This window comes from Piliocolobus tephrosceles, chromosome 1 (genome assembly GCF_002776525.5).
Source record: "Piliocolobus tephrosceles isolate RC106 chromosome 1, ASM277652v3, whole genome shotgun sequence".
NCBI lineage: Eukaryota > Metazoa > Chordata > Mammalia > Primates > Cercopithecidae > Piliocolobus > Piliocolobus tephrosceles.
In genome coordinates, this window is record NC_045434.1 from 95,781,125 (window position 1) to 95,801,428 (window position 20,304).

The 20,304-nt window shown below is 38.9% G+C and overlaps 1 protein-coding gene across 2 annotated transcripts; it reads right to left on the reverse strand.

Annotated features, from left to right (window-relative positions):
• Positions 1 to 8,987: 8,987 nt before the first annotated feature.
• On the reverse strand, positions 8,988 to 12,670 carry CD1B (CD1b molecule). 2 transcript variants are annotated; one of them, XM_026457072.1, is made up of 6 exons: positions 12,452 to 12,670; positions 11,889 to 12,155; positions 11,155 to 11,337; positions 10,577 to 10,855; positions 10,124 to 10,217; positions 8,988 to 9,397 (listed from the first exon to the last, which is right to left on the reverse strand). In XM_026457072.1, the coding sequence occupies exons 1-6, from the start codon at positions 12,510 to 12,512 to the stop codon at positions 9,376 to 9,378; spliced, it is 906 nt and encodes a 301-aa protein (XP_026312857.1). In that variant the 5' UTR covers positions 12,513 to 12,670; the 3' UTR covers positions 8,988 to 9,375. The 2 variants fall into 2 exon arrangements, with proteins under 2 accessions (XP_026312857.1, XP_023069926.1); XM_023214158.2 differs by having other exon boundaries at positions 9,106 to 9,397; positions 11,059 to 11,337; positions 12,452 to 12,618.
• Positions 12,671 to 20,304: the final 7,634 nt, after the last annotated feature.

Genomic DNA, 20,304 nt, shown 5'->3' on the forward strand with positions numbered 1-20,304 from the left:
TTTTTATTTTATTTTATTTTTTTATTATACTTTAAGTTCTAGGGTACATATGCATAACATGCAGGTTTCTTACATATGTATACTTGTGCCATGTTGGTATGCTGCACCCATCAACTCGTCAGCACCCATCAATTCGTCATTTATATCAGGTATAACTCCCAATGCAATCCTTCCCCCCTCTCCCCTCCCCACGATAGGCCCCGATGTGTGATGTTGCCCTTCCCAAGTCCAAGTGATCTCATTGTTCAGTTCCCACCTATGAGTGAGAACATGTGGTGTTTGGTTTTCTGTTCTTGTGATAGTTTGCTACGAATGATGGTTTCCAGCTGCATCCGTGTCCCTACAAAGGACACAAACTCATCCATTTTTATGGCTGCATAATATTCCATAGTGTATATGTGCCACATTTTATTTATTTATTTATTTATTTTTATTATACTTTAAGTTCTAGGGTATATGTGCATAACGTGCAGGTTTGTTACATATGTATACTTGTGCCATGTTGGTGTGCTGCACCCATCAACTCATCAGCATCCATCAATTCGTCATTTATATCAGGTATAACTCCCAATGCAATCCTTCCCCCCTCTCCCCTCCCCACGATAGGCCCCGATGTGTGATGTTCCCCTTCCCGAGTCCAAGTGATCTCATTGTTCAGTTCCCACCTATGAGTGAGAACATGCCGTGTTTGGTTTTCTGTTCTTGTGATAGTTTGCTAAGAATGATGGTTTCCAGCTGCATCCATGTCCCTACAAAGGACGCAAACTCATCCGTTTTTATGGCTGCATAGTATTCCATGGTGTATATGTGATGTGCCACATTTTCTTAATCCAGTCTGTCACAGATGGACATTTGGGTTGATTCCAAGTCTTTGCTATTGTGAATAGTGCCGCAATAAACATATGTGTGCATGTGTCTTTATAGCAGCATGATTTATAATCCTTTGTTATTTCTTGTAAGACAGATCAGGTGGTGTTGCATTTAGTTGGCTTTTGTTTGTCTGGAAAAGTCTTTATCTCTCCTTCATTTATGAAGGATATATTTGCCAGTTACTTTATTCTTGGTTGGCAATCTTTTTCTTTCAGCATTCTGAATATATTGCCCTACACTTTTTGGCCTGCAAGGTTTCTGCTGAAAAGTCTGTTGCCAGGCATATCAACATTCCCTTACATGTTATTTGCTTCTTTTCTATTACTGTTTTTAGAATGCTTTGTTTCTGAGAGTCAAAGGGTATGTCTTGAGGTAGTTCTATTTGTGTTCAATCTGATTGATGGCCTTTGACCTTCCTCTACAGCATTTACATCTTTTTCCAGGATTGTAAAATTTTCTATTATGATTTTCTGTGAATAAGCCTTCTATCTCTTTGTCTTTTTCTGCACCCTCTTGAACTCTGATGACCCAAGTATTTGCTCTTTCAGTAGCATCCCATAGACTCCATGAACTTCACTTGTTTCTTTTTTTCTTTTATTCTTTGTTCTCCTTTGGCAATATTTCAAATAGTCTATCTTTTACTTCACTGATTTTTTTTTCTTCTGCTTGATTAATTCTGCTATTAATGCTCTGTATTGCATTTCTTATTTCATTCATTGTATCTTTTAGCTCTAGGATTTGTTAGATTTTTCATTATTTTACTCCCTGTTAAACTTCTCTGATAAATTTCTGAATTGTTTTTCTCTGTGTTTTACTGAAATTCACTAAACCTCCTTAACAAGCTATTCTGAATTCCTTGAGAGATAATACTTCTCCATCACTTTAGGGTTTGTCACTGGCATCTTGTTATGTCTGCTTGGTGAGGTCATAATTCCCTGGTTGTTCTTGATGCTTGTGGACGTACATTGATGTATTTGCTTTGAATAAAGGTATTTATTTTAGTCTTCACAGTCTGGCTTTGTTTGTGCCTGTTTTTCTTCACTGGGACTGTCCAGAATTTAAGCAAACCTAATGTCAGAGTCCATGACTGCAGCAGCCATTTCAGCAGTAGAGGGAACGCTAAGCCCAGGTTCACTGTCTCACGAGGGCTGTCAGGTTGGCATGGAGCCCTTATGTAGAAGGATATGAGGAAGACCCAAGGAGGATACCCAAGCTGTGTGAGGAAGCTGACCAGGGACCTAAGTCCAGAAGCCTGTCTCATTGGCTCTGATAGGTGTACATTTCCTGGTAGATCCCTGCACATTTAGGACAATTCCCCAATTGAATTAAAAGGTGATAGTTCTGAGACTGTCCCGGCTCAGGATCTGCTGTGGGAGGGTGGCTGACAGACTTACCTCAGTCTTACATCATTTCCAGATGTGTGCACTTCCCAGCAGTTTGCTGCATGGGCAGAGGAATTCCGTGACTACAATGGGAGGAGCTGGAGCTAAGACTGTGCATCCTCAGGATCCATTGTGGGATGGATGCTGGCAACTCTCCCTGGTAGCTCAGGTGGGCACACAATCTCCAGTAGTCACATGTATGTGCAAGAGAATTTCCCAACTGCAGTGAGAGGAGCTAGAGCTGAGACTGGGTCCCCTCAGGATCTATTTTGGGACAAAGGTTAGTGGTCCCATGAAGGAGGTTCAGAAAAATGGGTAATTTCCTGGCTATGAGATATGGGTAAGTCTTTCTCTAGGTATCCTTGTGTGAACAGTAACAAACTACGATCACAGCTGAGTGGGTCTGGAGCCAAATTACAGGGTAAGTTTCAGATTCACTGCCAAAAATGTAATGGGCAGAAGAGCTTTTCTGCCAAGGCACTAGTGTACGTGATTCCTCCTAGACACATTGGCAGATGTATTTGGTTCAAGACTCAAGACAAAATTGGGGAGTAGCCAAGCCTTTGGTTAATGGGGATGTTCCAAGTTTGAAACCTGGAGTAGCATTGGTGGATCTGCTATCCAGGTGCTGGTCTGCAAACCCAAAGCTGCCTACCTAGGGCTTAGGTTCCACTGAATTTTCATAGATTCCTTCCTGATTCCTGAGGCTTCCTCAGAGAGACTTTTGTCTGTGGATGAGTAGACAATTCTTGGAGTGGGGGGATATGAGTGGGTTACCTCCTATTCCACCATCTTTCTGACATAGTGTTCGTATTTCTATTCTGACTGTAACGTATATAGTGGGATTAGGTGAATACATAATTACGTTGATTCATTGGAAACCAAGATTTTCCGTGTGGGAGAAAAGAGAAGTATAAGTGAGACTGATGAGTTAAACATGTAGTTTTTTTTTTTTTTTTGAGATGGAGTCTTGCTCTGTCACCCAGGCTGGAGTGCAGTGGCCGGATCTCAGCTCACTGCAAGCTCCGCCTCCCGGGTTCACGCCATTCTCCTGCCTCAGCCTCCTGAGTAGCTGGGACTACAGGCGCCCGCCACCACGCCCGGCTAGTTTTTTGTATTTTTTGGTAGAGACGGGGTTTCACCGTGTTAGCCAGGACGGTCTCGATCTCCTGACCTCATGATCCGCCCGTCTCGGCCTCCCAAAGTGCTGGGATTACAGGCTTGAGCCACCGCGCCCGGCCAAACATGTAGTTTTGAATTTGAAGTGAAAGTATAAATATGAGCTTGTGATGATATTTATCCTTAAAAAAATTCCCAGTCTAATTTTTTTTTTAGGTTTTTCCCCTTAGAAGGCCTAGATACCAGGATTAACCCAGTAATTTCCATATCACATGTTTTCCACTAACAAGGACCAAAGATCCTTCCTAATTTCCAGTGTAGGGCAAGAAATTGTGGCAAGAACCTTGAGCAACTTTGCCACATCAGAAAGCAATAGAGTCTTGATGACAGAGGTGTATTGATGGAGTTCAGGAAGAACTGACTTGAAAAAAGTCTCATTGTCACAGATAGGACAATTTGAGCTTCAATAAAACAACTACTAAGAGAGATGCAAACATTTTAAATAAGCTGAAATTCATGAGTATACAATTATACAAAAAAATTGATTGCTTGTGGAGAATGCCATATAAAGCATTCATCCTCTTGAGAACTGGCAAATAAATAGAAAGAATAAATAATTTATTCTTTGATTCCCTCAAGGTAATAAGGTAGTTACTGAGGGTAGTGTCTCTTTAGGAATATTCTAACTAATAAGTGAAGAATGTTTAACATATTTTTCTTTCACCCCTAGGCCATTCGTTCACAAGATGCGACCCACAGCACCTTGAGGTCCCCGACTCCTTTTCTGTGGGTTCATAGTTCACAATAAATCTTAACAATACTAGCAGGTTAAATTTTTAATTCTGTTCTTCTCATGATTGTATGTTGTTCTCCAGAGACTACATGAAATATGATATTGCATCAGATTGGATGTCAAAGCAGATATGAAAATGTAGCTGTTTTCTTATTAAGCCAAACATTAAAGTGAATTGCCAAAATACTAAATAAATAAATAGATGCAGCTGTAAAACCACGCTTCTCACTACATTTTTGAAAAACTTTTAAAAGTAAAGCTGTAATTTTTGTTGATATGTAATCCATGTTTAATTATAGAGAAGTTTATAAATATTTTAATTATTAGTTTATTAGTTTTTACTTCTAAGATATATCTAGCTATCTGTCTGGACATACATTTTATACACACACACACACACACACACACACACACACACTCTCTCCATCACACAAAGAAAAGTTTTTCTGGTGATCTCAATCTTTTTTTATTGCAGTAAAATACACATACATAAGATTTACCATCTTTGCCATTTTTAAGTGTACAATTCTGTGTTATTAAGTACACTCACACTATTGTGGCACCCTCAATAACTTCTACATGTGTAAAATGTGTAAGAGTTGAGACCTATTAATCTAGTAATGAATGAAGACCATCAAGCATTATATGCCTCTTGTGAGATATACATAGTATAATAAAACCTGAATCTGATCACATCACAAATCTATTTATGTATAGTAAATAAAGAGAACAAAGGGGCATGTTAAATGACATTATAGCTATGTCATCAGCAAAATCCAAACTGTGGATGATTCTACAATAAGAATGATGAAATTTCTTAAAAAAAATTCTAGGCTAAAAATGAGAAAAGAAACCTACGGATTAAAAAAGATTTATGAAACATATCAACTAATTTTGATGCATGAATCTTATTTTTATTCCAATTTAATAAATAAACTGTAAAAAACAATTCATGAGACAGTTGGAAAAAATTTGACTGCTGACCAACTATATATTTAATGATATTAAGAAATCTTTTATTTGGGGATGTCATAATGTAATTTTGGCTATATGTTAAAAAAGCCTACATGTTACAGAAAGACATGTAGAAATAGTTAAGGATGAAATGATATAATATCTGAAATTCATTTTAATCACAAGTTGATAATTTTTTCAAAACTGTCTAATGAGCAAAGGGTGATTTTTATATTGTTTTCTTTATCTTTGCATTTAAAAAATTATTATTATGATTACTATTATTGTTATTATTGTTATTATTATTATTTTTGGAGGCAGGGTCTTGCTCTGTCACCCAGGCTGGAGTGCAGTGGCACAATCTCGGCTCACTGCAACCTCCGCCTCCAGGGTTCAAGTGATTCTCCTGCCTCAGCCTCCCAAGTAGCTGGGACTACAGCCACTCACCACCATGCCCAGCTAATTTTCGTATTTTTAGTAGAGACAGGGTTTCACCATAAAATTATTAATTAAAAAGCTGAAAAGGAGTCATTCTTTACCTCATGGTTTTAAGTCACTTAGTAGCTGGTTTGGTTATCAGATTGACTGCGGTAGTATCACAGTGCTTGTAGAGTTACTACAAGCACAGTTCAAGTAACTCTTATTTTACTTATTAATGGTTCCAAAGTACAGAAGTAGTGATGCTAGCAATTTTGATACATGAAAGAGAAGCTGTAAAGTGCTTCCTTCAAGTGAAAAGGTGAAAAATAAGCAAAGAAAAAAATTGTATGCTGAGGTTGCTAAAATCTTCAGTAAGAATGAATTTTCTATCCATGAAATTGTGAAGAAAAAAAAGAAATTAGTGGTAATTTTGCTGTTACACCTCACACTGCAAAAGCTATGACAGAGTGCATGCATGATAAGCGCTTAGTTAAGATAATTAAGGCATTAAATTTGTAGGTGGAAAACATAAACAGAAATGTGTTCCAACTGATGGCAATTAGGTTTGGCACTATCTGCAGGCTTTCGGCATCACTGGGGGTATTGGAACACGTCCACTGTCGATAAGGGGGAATGACTGTATTTTAATATTTTGGCCAAAATAGCACAAACACATACACATGCACACACTCTCTCATAAATAAAAACAGTCAAGAAGGCCTTATAATTTGAGGCAGAAGATCTACTTCCGAAAGTCGTTCATTCAGAGGTCATAGTTAAAATCACGAGTAAATTAAGATTTACCAAGGTAAGGACCCTTAGAGGAAAATCTTACATCCAAACAAAAAAATACAACAACAATCCCCCCACCCCACACACAAAACAACAACAACAACACACCACCGTTGAGGGCTGGTAATTTGGAAAAAAAAAAATAAGAGTAAAGAAAACAGAGAAAAAAATAAGAAAAATATAAAAAAGCTGGTTTAAGACATCAGAGATCACAGTAACGTCAGCATTTTCAACCCAACTGAAAATTCAATCTCTATTGGCTTAAAAGGAAAAAATGAGACTTACTAGGTTCATATACTAAACTGTCCACAGGTAGTTTAGTTTCCAGATATAGTTTGATCTGGGCTTTGGCCCTGTTATCTCATTTGCTCCTTTATCTTTTTTGTTTGTGGGCTTCAATTCTAGGCCAGGTTTTTCTATGGAATAAAATTCTACAGCAATTTTAGGCTTTGCACACATTACACCATCCAGACAGAATTCCTCTTTCCTCAACCAACAAACATTAACCCAAGTCTTCAGTTGGATTTGGCCAATCGGGTCACATATAAACTATGAACCAATTATTCTGGTTAAGCAGGGGCATACCATTCTGAGTATTATCTTAGATCTTGGTTCTCATCTGGTGTCAATTTTGCCACCTAGGAGATATTTGGCAATGTCTGAAGATATGTTTGGTTGTCACAGCTGACGAGATACTATTGGCATCCAGTAAGCAGATGCTGCTAAACATCCTACAGTGCAAAGAAGAGCCTTCCACAGCAAAGAATTAAATGGGCCAAAATGTCAATAGTGGAAGAGTGGTCATTAGTGGCCAAAATAGTCAATAGTCAACAGTAAGAGAAACGATTAGACCAAGGGTTCTTAACCTTGAATGTGCATCAGAATCACTGGATGTCTTTAAAACAGATCACTGGCTCTCATCCTCAGATTTTCTGATTCAGCAGGTCAGTGGGGTAGGAAGGCTAAACATTGCTTTTTCTAACAAGGTGCCAAGTGCTATTGCTGCAGATAGTTCATAGTTTATATTTCAAGAACCGCAGACTAACCAGGGCCCAAGACTGTACTTAAGGTGCAGTCAAGCATAAAACAAAAGCATGGCTATGCTACAAGATGGGGTCAAGTTGAATGCTTTCTGGAGAAGCAACCAGCTGTCTTAGTAGAGGAGAAAGCTGTGTTTTCACCCATTTCCTACACTTCTCAAGTTCCAAATGCCACATTGTCCTAAAATTTCCAGGTGGGAAAATTGCTCCTAGTATTCCGGGCTTCTCCAAAACTTCTGTTTGCCCTGACCTACCTTCCTAAGTTCTACAGAAAATACATACTCAAATTGCCCTGGTCTTCATTGTTTTAATAAAAATGAATTTAGATGTTTTAAAATGGGTTGTTTTAGAAAACTATGGAATAAACAAAAAATGAATAAAGGTAAATGCAAATCAAAGGTACAACTAAATTGATACAACACAGATATCAAAGACTCTGTGGGAAGAAACAGTGCTCTTTTTTCCTTGAATATATTGTAGTCTACCTAAACTATTACTCCTCACTCACCTTGCCTCTCTCACTCATTCTCACTGGAAAAATGAGTAGAATCCCATTTCTTTTGTGTCTGGAGTTGGTTCCTTCTGGTGGGTTCGTGGTCTCACTGACTTCAAGAATGGAGCCAGGGACCTTCTGACCTTCCTAGTGAGTGTTACAGTTCTTAAAGATGGCAGAGACCCAAAGAGTGAGCAGTAGCAAGATTTATTGTGAAGAGCAAAAAAAAAACAACACTTTCACAGCCTGGAAGGGGACCAAAGTGGGTTGTCCTGCTGGCTGGGGTGGCCAACTTTTATTTCCTTATTTGTCCCTGCCTATGTCCTGTTTCTGTCCTATCAGAATGCCCTTTTCTCAATCCTCCCTGCAATTGGTTACTTTTAGAGTCTGCTGATTGGTCCATTTTACAGAGCACTAATTGGTCCATTTTACAGAGCGCTGATTGGCCTCTTTTACAGAGTGCTGATTGGTGCATTTTACAAACCTCTTGCTAGCTACAGAGCACTGATTGGTGCGTTTTTTACAGAGTGCTGATTGGTGCATTTAACAAAAGTCTTGCTAGCTACAGGAAAGTTCTCCAAGTCCCCACTCAACCCAGGAAGTCTTGCTGGCTTCACCTCTCAATATGACCCTTTAAAGCTAGACTATAGCTGTAGTAAGCCAAAGGCAGTTTTCTCCAAAGGAGTTTGGAACAGAAATAAAGAAAGCATAATATTTTTTGGCTAAGTGGAAACAATTTTAGTAAAAAGAGGAGGATCTACAATATCAACTAAAGAGAAAAAAAGAAAGAAAGTAGATGACTCTGAAAGAAAACACTTAACTTGGCAGTTACAGCAACTCAGATTGTTTTTACTGAGAAAATTAATTTGCAGCTGAGAGATCTTTCCAGAGTTCTACAAATAGGGAACACTGTCCTCAAGGAACTTACAAAGAGAAGGCGAGGAAAAACAAAAATAACTCCAACACTGTGGGTACAGTGTAAAGTGGATCTCTGCATAGTTCCTTTTATTACAGCACTAGAAAAGGCTTCCTGAGGAAGAAACATCTCAGCTGAGCCTTCAGGGCTAGAAAGTCATCCAGGCAGAGACAGAGAAGAAATTACATCAAAAAGGCTCGGCGTCTCTGCAAATACAGTGATCCTGGTATAATTATATTTCGTTCACTTTGACAGATGATATTTAACCAGAAGCAGAAAAAGAAAAGTTTTAAAATAGGAAGCCAAAGGGAGTCACCATTAAGTCATATGTATTATATTGCATTTATTCTAAGACACATTCTTTCTAACATTTTAATGTGTGTAAAATCTGGGTGAATCATATACAGTCTCATTATAAATTTACAGTTTTAAGTACTTTTTTGCTGATGTTTAAATTTAATTTATTTTAAAATACATGAAAACTTTGATTTCATCAAATTTGATAATCATTTGAAATATGGTAAGATTGACTTTTGGGTGGATAACTTGGGCTTCTTGGTACTTATTGCGAATGGGGGAGCAGACATGATGAGGGCTCATGGGATATTCTGATATGACCTGTTAAAAACAGAAGAACAAAAGAGCTCCACGTAAGAGATGTTTGTACACCCATGTTCATAGTAATATTATTCATGAAAGTTAAAAGTGAAAGCAACCCAAGTGTCCATAGATAGATGAATGGATGAACAAAATGTGTTATACACATATGGTGGAATATTGTTCAGTTTCAAAAAAGGAAGGAAACCCTGTCACATGCTACAACGAGGATATTATGCTAAACGAAATAAGTCACAAAAAGACAAATACTTTATAATTCCACTTATATTACCTAGAGTAGTTGAATTCATAGAGACAGAAAGTAGAACTGTCCTAACCAGGGCCTGGAGAAGAGGGGAAATGGGAACTTGCAGTATGATAGGAATAGAGTTTTAGTCTTGCAACACAGGAGAGTTTTGAATATGGCTTGTGCAACAATGTGAATATACTTAAACCACTGAACTTAAAAATGGTACAGATAGTAAACCTTATGTTATGTGTGTTTTAACAGAATTTTTTTTAAGTCCACATAAAAGGGATGGGAGTTTGGGGAAAGGATATGGTGAAAGGATTGAGGATAAACAATTTTTAAATAGATAAAATGATAAAAAAGAGTGGAATGGTGAACAGAAGAGACATATTAAAAAAAAAAAAAAACACGCAAAAAAAAAAAAAAAAAAAAAAAAACCCAAAAAAAAAAAAAACCCCAAAAAAAAAAAAAAAAAAAAAAAGACACCCACAACTCACCGGCGCCTCATATACCATAATGCAAGGCATAGCAAAAGGAGCAAGGAAGGCACCATTATTGCCAAAACAATCGAGCCAGTGGAGATGGGGTTTCCTGGCAAATGAGAGAGGACAAAAGGATGTCACTTCAGATCCTATACACAGAATTCCCTGGCCTTCCTTTGCCCAACTACTTCCAATGTACGGTCATCTCCAACTTCCTCTCTCATATTCCTGCCCACCACATATCCACCCTTTGATCACCTCTACCCAGTTTACGGGTCCTTAATTCCTACCTTTTTGATAACTTGGATTATCTATTTTTACTCCCGTTGGGATTGGGGTCCTGGAAATCAATCAATCAATTTCTCTCTGCCTCTTTCATTTCTCAAGCTCTATCCTTTCCCAGTGCCTCCCTCTATGCCTGAAGATCACTTCCTGGCATTTCCAGCCTGGGGCCCTGCTATTTCTTACTCCAGTAGAGGACGATGTCCTGGCCCTCTAAACTGCTGTGCTTCACTCGGCAGGATAGGCCAGCTGCCTCTCCAGCTGCCACATCCAGGGTTGCTCGGAGATACCATGTCCAGTTAGCATTGGGCAGGATGTCCCCTAGCTGAGTGCCCCGCTGCTCCTGCTCATCCTGCATCCACATCACCCACACAGGCTTTGGGTAGAATCCTGAGACATGGCACACAAGCTGCAGACGGCCAGGTCCAGGACTGGGGCCACTGGACAGCCAGGCCTCAGGCTTCACTAAGGCAGGAAGGGGAAGAAAAAGTGTCATGTTATAACTCAAGTTCAGAGGTTATGAACTCAGAAACCTACAAGCTTGGACAGTGACCCCATTCACTCCTTTGGGAACCAAATAACTTGTTAATTAAGCTCCTATCCTTGGGTATCTTCCTACTCTTGATCTTACAGGAGGTGGTGGGAAGTGAAATAACAGCAGGACTAACCTTGTCTTTGCAGATCTGCTTTTCCTGCATTGAGGACGCCCAAGAGATATCGGGGACAGGTTTCATAGAGGAGAATTCTCACAGTTTCCATGATACCTTGATATTGCATGATTAGTGTACAGAACTTCTGTGCCCTGCTGCCACCTTCTGGGGAAGGCACACATGAAGCATTCTTGACACTCAGGAAATCCAGTCCTCCTAGAGCTCCCCTCAGGAAGCTTACTATGGCACCTCCAGAATGTAGCTCACAGCCTGCTATGCCCTGGATCTCAAAGGGGTCTATGTAGAAGGAAAACAGAGAGCAAGTATTTGTGGTTATTAAACACAAATAAAAAAGGCATGAGAAAAGAACTTAGGATTTTAGATTTTGGTGGGGATAAAGTTCTCGGGTGTAAGATGATGATGAGCTAAAAACTAATGATAACATTTAGACATTTTCAGAAACAAGAGTGAGCTGGAGATTCTCAGCAGAAGGAGGGTGCAGGGAGGAGATGATTGAAAAGATGGATTAAGGGAGAAAGCCACACGTTAGATCACTCGGGCATGGGGTAGGAGAAGTAAGGGCCCTTGAGGAGAAGTTTCACACAAGACAAAACAGCAGCTGGTTACAAAGTAGAGGCCTTAGTCTGAGAGTAAGAGAAGAGTGCAGAGGCAGCAAGAATCTAAAATACGAGGTGTGAAAGTGTGAAGCTGGAGTGAGAGACTACCCTAGAAAAGCGTGTGCATGCAGTTGGGTAAAATAGAAAGGAAGGGAGAAGGATCAGAGAGAGCAACACCTTGCAGAAAAGAGAGTCCTTGAGAATCTTCCCAGTTCAGTGGACTGGACTCACATTTCATCTGGAAATCACCGGCAAAGTCTTGTACTTCTTGAGCGAATCCAAAGATGTAGACTCGGAATATATCGTTTAACTCAGCAAACTCCTTATCACTTAAGTTACCTTTAGACCAAGGCTTCAGGAGTATGGCAGTGCCTGAGTCACTATCCCAGCCGTGAATCTGCAAATCATCCAACCAGCCTGAGCCTTGAGTTTGTGCCCAGGTACTGTTGGTAAAGGACGAGGTCTGGATGACATGAAAGGAGGTCGGCCCCTGGAAGGCTGTGAAGAGTGGAAAAGCAAGATGGTGACGATAAAGAGAGCAGTAGACAATTAAGACGAATGGGAATGAAAATGATTTAGGAAACAAGAACCTACAGTCTAAAGAACACAGAAAGTCTGACACATTTGACTGCCTTAGGGCTTCACGCTCTAGTCCCAAACACCAGAATGGTTGAAGAGGACTGGAGACAGAAAGACCCAGACCCTTAGTGTCCAATTGCACCTAGGAAAGCGCTGCATGCTTTTTAAAATCCAAACCCTGCATCAGTGTTGGGAGCTTCCAGAGTGACTCTTACCTTGTTCACTGTCACCACCGGGAAAGAGAAAAGCTAACAGTTGAAATGGCAGCAGCAGCATTTCACCGGGAGATGCAACTTCTTACTGGCAGAGCTGGTATTTGATCTCCAATTTCAGCAAACCTTTTCCTCACTACCCTGCAGTGACTTCTTCTCTTTTCCAACTGACAAATCTCTTCCTCATTCAAATTGCTTTTCAGAGAAAAATGTGCCTCCCACAGCCCTGAGCCTCTTACCTCACCTTTTATTTCCCTCAAGCCCTGACTTTTAGACTTTCTCTTACCCCCTGACTTCCAGCTGCTCTCCCTGTCCTCAGCTTCCTTCATTCCTCCTTGGAAAAGCCCCCGTATGATTTTGCATTTTCATTTCACCTTCCTTAGTCTTTATTCCCACATCTATAGGATAGGATGATGATATTAAACAATTGCTAAGCTTTTAGTCTGCTTTAACCTAGAAGGATGCTTTTGGTTGATGCACCTCACTTAGTCTTTCCCCCTCCTAGCTGCCTTATCTTCTCTGGCACTCTGTTACTGCCCCTTCCCAATGTTTTCAATGTCTTCTCTTTCTTATATTGCCCTCTTTGTCTGGTGTTCCTTACTCCACATTCTAAACTGGCTGTGCGTGTGTGTGTGTCTATGTCTGTGTGTGTGTGCATGTGTGTGTGCCAATATTCACTTACATAAAGGCAAAGCATTTAAAACATTGCCGGTACTATAGCACTACAAACCAAAATGCCAGAATCAAATATAATAAAGACTGAAGTTTATAATTCAAACAAAATTATACTATAGCAAAATTTAGGGAAAAAATGACAATTGCTTCTAGCATATGACCTTCTCTTCAGGAGCTCTTGGCCTATGGAGTTTTGAGTAACAAATATTTATGAGATAAACAGAACTCTAGGAGCTATGCTATGTGCACCTCCAGCCTGTCAAAGATAACTTTTTGGATAAGGTTCTATAAGCAGCAGAGCTATCTTCTTCTCTTGTAATATCTCATAACTGCTGTCTACATTTGGGCCTTCATAACACCACATGAGGTATTAAAAATAGAGCAAAGAGGCCACTATTTTTTTATACAAAAAGTTCAGAGATACTTGTTTTAAAATGTCACTTCCTATCTTCTTGTATGCCCATGGAAAATGTTAAGAATTTTTGGATTTTCTCCATTTGGGAAAAAGTCACGTATTTGCATAGATCTATGTGTCATGCAGAAATGTAGCGACAAATAATTCCAAGTGTAGAGGGTTACCACTAACTAATTCTATTATGTGGATAAGAAAATGCAAAGTGAATAGTGTAGTGTTCTCTATTCCTGGGAACAACTGGTTCACAACATTAATAAGACTAGCCTTCATCCAAGATTATCACTGCCTAATTGATAGATACAGAGCAGCTCTCCAAATTTCAATGTATGTATCTCTTAACAATATTCCCAGACTCCAAAACATGACAGAATTGAATCTACTTTTTGGATAACAGCCATAGACAATAGCAGAGACTTAACATTGGCCGTCACAGACATGAACATTATTGTTTTTGTGTTTATAAGCTTTTTATTTTGGGTAGAACACCCAAAACAGAGTTCAGGAAAAGCTGGTAGACAACCTGAGCTATTTTCCATTAAAATGAGTGAGTTCTTCCAAGACTCCCAAAGTTGAATTGATACAAACTAAATCTGAAATGTTCCTCATTTAAAAAAATAATCCAAAAGAGTTGGTAGGGCAGAAGAGACTATCACAACACTAGCCCCACACACATCCAACTTTTTTTTTTTTTTTTTTTTTTTGGGACAGAGTCTTGCTCTGTTGCCCAGGCTGGAGTGCAGTGGCATGATCTCGGCTCACTGCAGCCTCCGCCTCCTAGGTTCAAGTGATTCTCCTCCCTCAGCCTCCTGAGTAGCTGGGACTATGGCGCCCGCCACCACGCCTGGCTAATTTTTGTATTTTTAGTAGAGACGTGGTTTCATCATGTTGGCCAGGATGCTCTTGATCACCTGATCTCGTGATCCACCCAACTCGGCCTCCCAAAGTGCTGGGATTACAGGCATGAGCTACCACATTCGGCCACTCTCAAATTTTTAAACAAGGTAAACCTAAAACATGAGAACAGTAATCCAGTCAAAATTATGTTACCAGAAAGGAATATTAGTGTTGCCAAAGACCACATTAGAAATTGAGTTGTGCCTGAGAGATGGAAGATAGAGGAAGAGGTCTTGGTTTCAGTTTCAACAGCGTGTAAGTTTTTGTCAAATATGTGCAGAATGTCTACCTAAATAACAAACAGAAAAAGAGGCTCTCTAAAAGAAAAATACATTTATTTGGGAATAGAGCATTGCAATGGAAATATATATGCCATAGTAAACTATGAGCATATTCAGGGAGGTAAAGGAAGGCAAAATTTTTAAAGAAAAAAAAAGAAGAGATTACATATTTGTTTTGAAATAATTATCCTTGCTTACAAATATCAATAACAAGGGTGACACCAGTCAGAGGTTAAACAGACAGTTGCTGGCAAGGCAGGTGTCTTTGAGGCATTTTTCGTGTAAGGTTGTGATGGCCTTTTCAAGGTTGTGGTTTCTGCAAAGTCTTTCATGGTGGTGGTTCTTATTAGGTATACAAGTGTGAGAACCCTCTCTGCATAGTCTTCCCTAGCTCTGCCAGTTTTTTTTTTTTTTTTTTTTTTTTTACCTTAGTGACTCCGTTTTGTTCCTGGCAACATTTGCAAGAAGATGACTGTAAATTTAAACTTAGTTAAGAAAATCGCCAGACAAAATGAAAATTTTGGAATTCTTCAAATGTCATATTTGAGGGAAAAATTTACTTTATACACTGTCTTTTCCCTGAAAAGTGGAGCAATTGAGATTATTTGAAAGGTCTAGAAATTAACCAGGTTTTCAAGTTACGTTCTTTCCCACATATCGTATCCAATATTTCATATTTCCTTTCTGTTTCAAAAGTACAGAAACGGATATGGCAGTGTCCACAGTGTCCACATAGCAGAGTCTCACATTTCCATACTATGCTGTGACTATGCTCTTTCAGTGCTATGGCATGGTTTGTACTTCCACTCTGCATTAGTAACATTGTTACTTGACATATGAAACCCGTCTTCCAGGGAAAGATTATCCCTAGTCCCAGTGTTGGTTTTAAATTAAAAAATCAACATGTGCACACTTCTAAAACGAAACTTTAATTGATGATTCTGACACATATTCTCCGATGGGCCTAAAGACAATGCACACTTCCAATAAGCTCCTCAGGACACAGGTTTTCTCAGATATTGATTGCATAATCTCACTTATATGTGGAATCTTAAAAGAGTTGAGTACACAGAAATAGAGAATAAAACATTGATTACCAGGGGCAGGAAGCAGGTGGTGGTGGGAGGAAATGAGGAGATGTAGGTCAATGAACACAAAGTAGCAGATGACCCTCGGTGTATGCCCAAAACCACAAATAGTGTTGAACCTGATTGCTGCCAATTGGAGCCCCTTTCTGCTCATGTCCTCCACCCACAAATTTGATGGCTTTTTAAGATCTTAACTAAGCACTTACCACACACTCTGATCATAACCTTTGCAATTTGAAGTGTGACTGTAGAATTTGTACAATTACCTTTTTCCCATCACAATTTTATGGGAAGACAATTCCTTGTTATTGTAGATCATAGCAACATCAGCATATTTTTTTTTTCTTTCCTTACTAAGTCAAAAGCTTACGCCTTTTAATTTAAAGGAAGCACTTTATGGCTTCTCTTTGGCATATTTGAATTACAGGCATCACTACTTCTGTGCTTGGTGCCGTTACTAAGTAAAATAAGGGTTACTTGAACACAAGCACTGCGAGACCAGGACAGCTGATCTGATAACTGAGCCAGCTACCAAGTGACTAATGGTTGGGTAGTATATGCAGTGTAGATACGCTGGATTAAGGGGTGATCTGCATCCTCGTTCGAATGAAGTAGGCTGGCATGAAATTTCATCATACTACTTAGGACGGTGCACAATTGAAAACTTATAGACAGTTTATTTCTGGAATTGCCCATTTAATATTTTCAGACTGCCATTGACCATGGGTAACTAAAACTGTGGAAAACAAAACCATGAATAAGGAGAGGTCTACTGTATGTTATAAATAAAAAAAAATATTTTGACCTTGCTACCAGTATCCATGTTAAATTAACTTACTAAGCTTAATGTTTTATCTATAGATCCTTTTGGATTTTCTAATGATATCTCTAGATACAAAAGTTTCATTAGTTTTGTTTCAATTGTTATACCTTTTATTATATTTTTTACCCATTCTCACTGGCTTATTACCTATAGTAAAATGAGAAATAGAATTTTTGAGAGCTACTTTTTTTTTTTTTTAGACAGAGTCTTGCTCTGTCACTCAGGTTGGAGTGCAATGGCACGATCTTGGCTCACTGCGACCTCCACCTCCCGGGTTCAAGCAAGTCTCCTGCCTCAACCTCCCTAGTAGCTGAGATTATAGGCGCCTGCTACCATGTGTGGCTAATTTTTTGTATTTTTAGTAGAGACGGGATTTCACCATGTTGGCTAGGCTGGTCTCAAACTCCCAACCTCAGGTGATCCACCCGTGTTGGCCTCCCAAAGTGCTGGGATTACAGGCGTGAGCCACCACGCCCAGCCCAGATAAGATTTTTTAAAAGGTTAACAAGAGTCATATTTGCTGGGAGTGTTTTGTGTAAACTTTTCTTACCAGATTAAGAATATTCTCTTTTAAATTTGTTAAAATTTTTTGTTATTATTATTATGGAGATCTGTTTATATAGGTGCTTATTTTATTATTTATTCATTTAATTATTATTATTTTTTTGAGATGGAGTGTTGCTCTGTCATTCAGGTTGGAGTGCAGTGGCACAATCTTGGTTCATTGCAAACTCCGCCTCCCGGGTTCAAGCTATGCTCCTGCCCCAGCCTCTTGAGTAGCTGGGACTACAGGTGCCCGCCACCACGCCTGGCTAATTTTTGAGTTTTTTGTAGAGACAGGGTTTCACCATGTTGGCCAGCCTGGTCTTGAACTCCTGAGCTCAAATGATCCACCCTCCTCAGCCTCCCAAATTGCTGGGGTTACAGGTGTCAGCCACTGTGCCTGGCCAGGGTCTTACATTTTAATTGTTAATCCACCTTGAGTTAATTTTTGTAAATGGTGAAAGGCAGAAGTGCAGTTTTATTCTTCTGTAATATGGTTAGCTGTTTTCCCAGCACTATTTATTGGATATTGAGTTCTTTATTAATTACTCATTTTTGTTCACTTTGTTGAAGAACAGTTGGTTGTAAGTATACTGCTTTATTTTTGATTTCTCTATTATGTTCCATTGGTCTATCTGCTAATTTTTGTATCAGTACCATGCTGTTTTGGTTATTGTAGCCTAATAGTAAAGTTTGAAGTCAGGTAGTGTGATTCCTCTGGCTTTGTTCTTTTCCCTTAAGATTGCTTTGGCTATCTGGGCTTATTTTTGGTTCCATGTGAATTTTGGGATAGTTTTTTTCTAAGTCTGTGAAAAATGATGTTGGTGATTTGATGCAAATAACATCAAATCTATAGATTGCTTTGGGCAGTATGAACACTTTAATAATATTGATTCTTCAAATCCATGAGCATGAAATCTTTTTCCATTTGTTTGTGTCCTCTATGATTTCTTTCAGCAGTGTTTTGTAGTTCTCTTTGGAGAGATCTTTTGCCCCTTTCGTTAAATGTATTCATAGATATTTTACTTTTTTTGGTGGATGCTGCAAATGGGATTGCATTCTCTATTTGGCTCTCAGCTTGAATGTTACTGGTGTATAGTAATACTACTAGTTTTTGTACATTGACTTTGTATCTGAAGTTTTATTGAAATTGTTTATCCACTCCAGGAGCCTTTTGGTGGAATCTTTAGAGTATTCTACAAATAAAACTATATCATCAGTGAAGAGAGAGATTTGACTTCCTATTTAGGTATTTGGATGCCTTTCATTTTGTTCTCTTGACTGATTGCTTTGGCTTGGTCTTCCAGTACTATGTTGAATAAGAGTGGTGAGAGTAGGCATCCTTGTTCCAGCTCTTAAGAGGAATGCTTTTGGACATTCAGTATGATGTTGGCTATGGGTTTGTTGTATATGGCTTTTATTATTTTGAAGTATGTTCCTTTGACGCCTAGTTTGTTGATGGTCCAAGGACTTTTTTGGTTGGTAAGTTTTTATTGTTGATTCAGTTATGGAACTCGTTATTGCTCTGTTTAGGGTTTCAATTTCTTCCTGGTTCTATCTTGAGAGATTATGTGTTTGCAGGAATTTACCCATTTCCTCTAGATTTTATAATTTGTGTGCATAGAGGTTTTTATAGTAGTTTCTGGGGATCTGTTGTATTTCTGTGGGATCAGTTGTAATGTCACCTTTTCCATTTCTGCTTATGCTTATTTGGATCATGTCTTTTTTTTTTTTAACACTTTTATCTTAAGTTTAGGGGTACTTGCTTGTTACATAGATAAACTTCTGTCAAGAAGGTTTGTTGTACAGATTATTTAATCACCCAGGTACTCAGCCTAGTACCCACCAGTTGTTTTTCCTGATCCTCTCCCTCCTCCTACCCTGCAACCTCCAATAGGCCCCACTGTGTGTTGTTCCCCTCTATGTGTCCATGTATTCTCATGATTTAGCTCTCACTTATGAGAACATGTGGTATTTTGATTTCTGTTCCTGTGTAGTTTGCTAAGGATAATGACCTGTATTTAGCTCCATCCATGTCCTATAAAGGGCATTATCTCATTCCTTTTGTGGCTGCATAGTATTCCATGGTGTATATGTACCACATTTTCTTTATCCAGTCTATCATTGATGGACATTTAGGTTGGCTCCATGTCTTTGCTATTGTGAATAACGCTGCAATAAACATTCACCTACATGTGTCTTTATAATAGAACAATTTATATTCCCTTGGGTATATACCCAGTAATGGGATTGTTGGGTTGAGTGGTATTTCTGTTTTTAGTTCTTGGAGGAATTGCCACACCGTCTTCCACAATGGCTGGACTAATTTATACTCCCACCAACAGTGTAAAGGCATTTCTTTTTCTCCACTACTTCACCAGCATCTGTTATTTTTGGACTTTTTAATAGCCATTCTGACTGATGTGAGATGGTATCTTGTTGTGGTTTTGATTTGCACTTCTCTAATGATAAGTGATGTTGAGCATTCTCTCATATGACTGTTGGCCTCATGTATGTCTTCTTTGGAGAAGTGTCTGTTCATGTCCTTTGCCCACTTTTTGATGGGACTTTTTTTCTTGTAAATTTGTTTAAGTTCCTCATAAATGCTGGCTTTAAACTTTATTGGATCTTGTTGAGCTTCCTTAGCATCCAGATTCTGAGTCCTATATCTGTCATTTCATACATTTCAGTCTGGTTAGGTTCATGCTAGGGAGTTAGTGTCATCTTTCCAAGGTGACAAAACACCTCGGACTTTTTGAATTGCTGGAGTTATTGTGTTGATTCTTTCCCATGTGAAGGAGCTGGCACTTCTTTTTCTTTTTGAATTTGTTGCCATTTGGATGAAGTTTTTAATTATATATATGTATATCACACTAATTATATATATAGGTCACACTAACACTATATATATACACACACACGTATATATACATATATACGTGTGTGTGTGTGTGTGTGTATATATATATATATATATATATAGAGAGAGAGAGAGAGAGAGAGAGAAAGAGATTGAGTTATTTCAGAGGGCCAAGGCTCTGTACAGGTTCTAGGTTGCAGATAGTTTCCTGCAGTGGGTTTCACAGGCAATGAGTGCTGGTGAAATGCATTTTTGTTTGGTGGTGTATTTCAGGCTG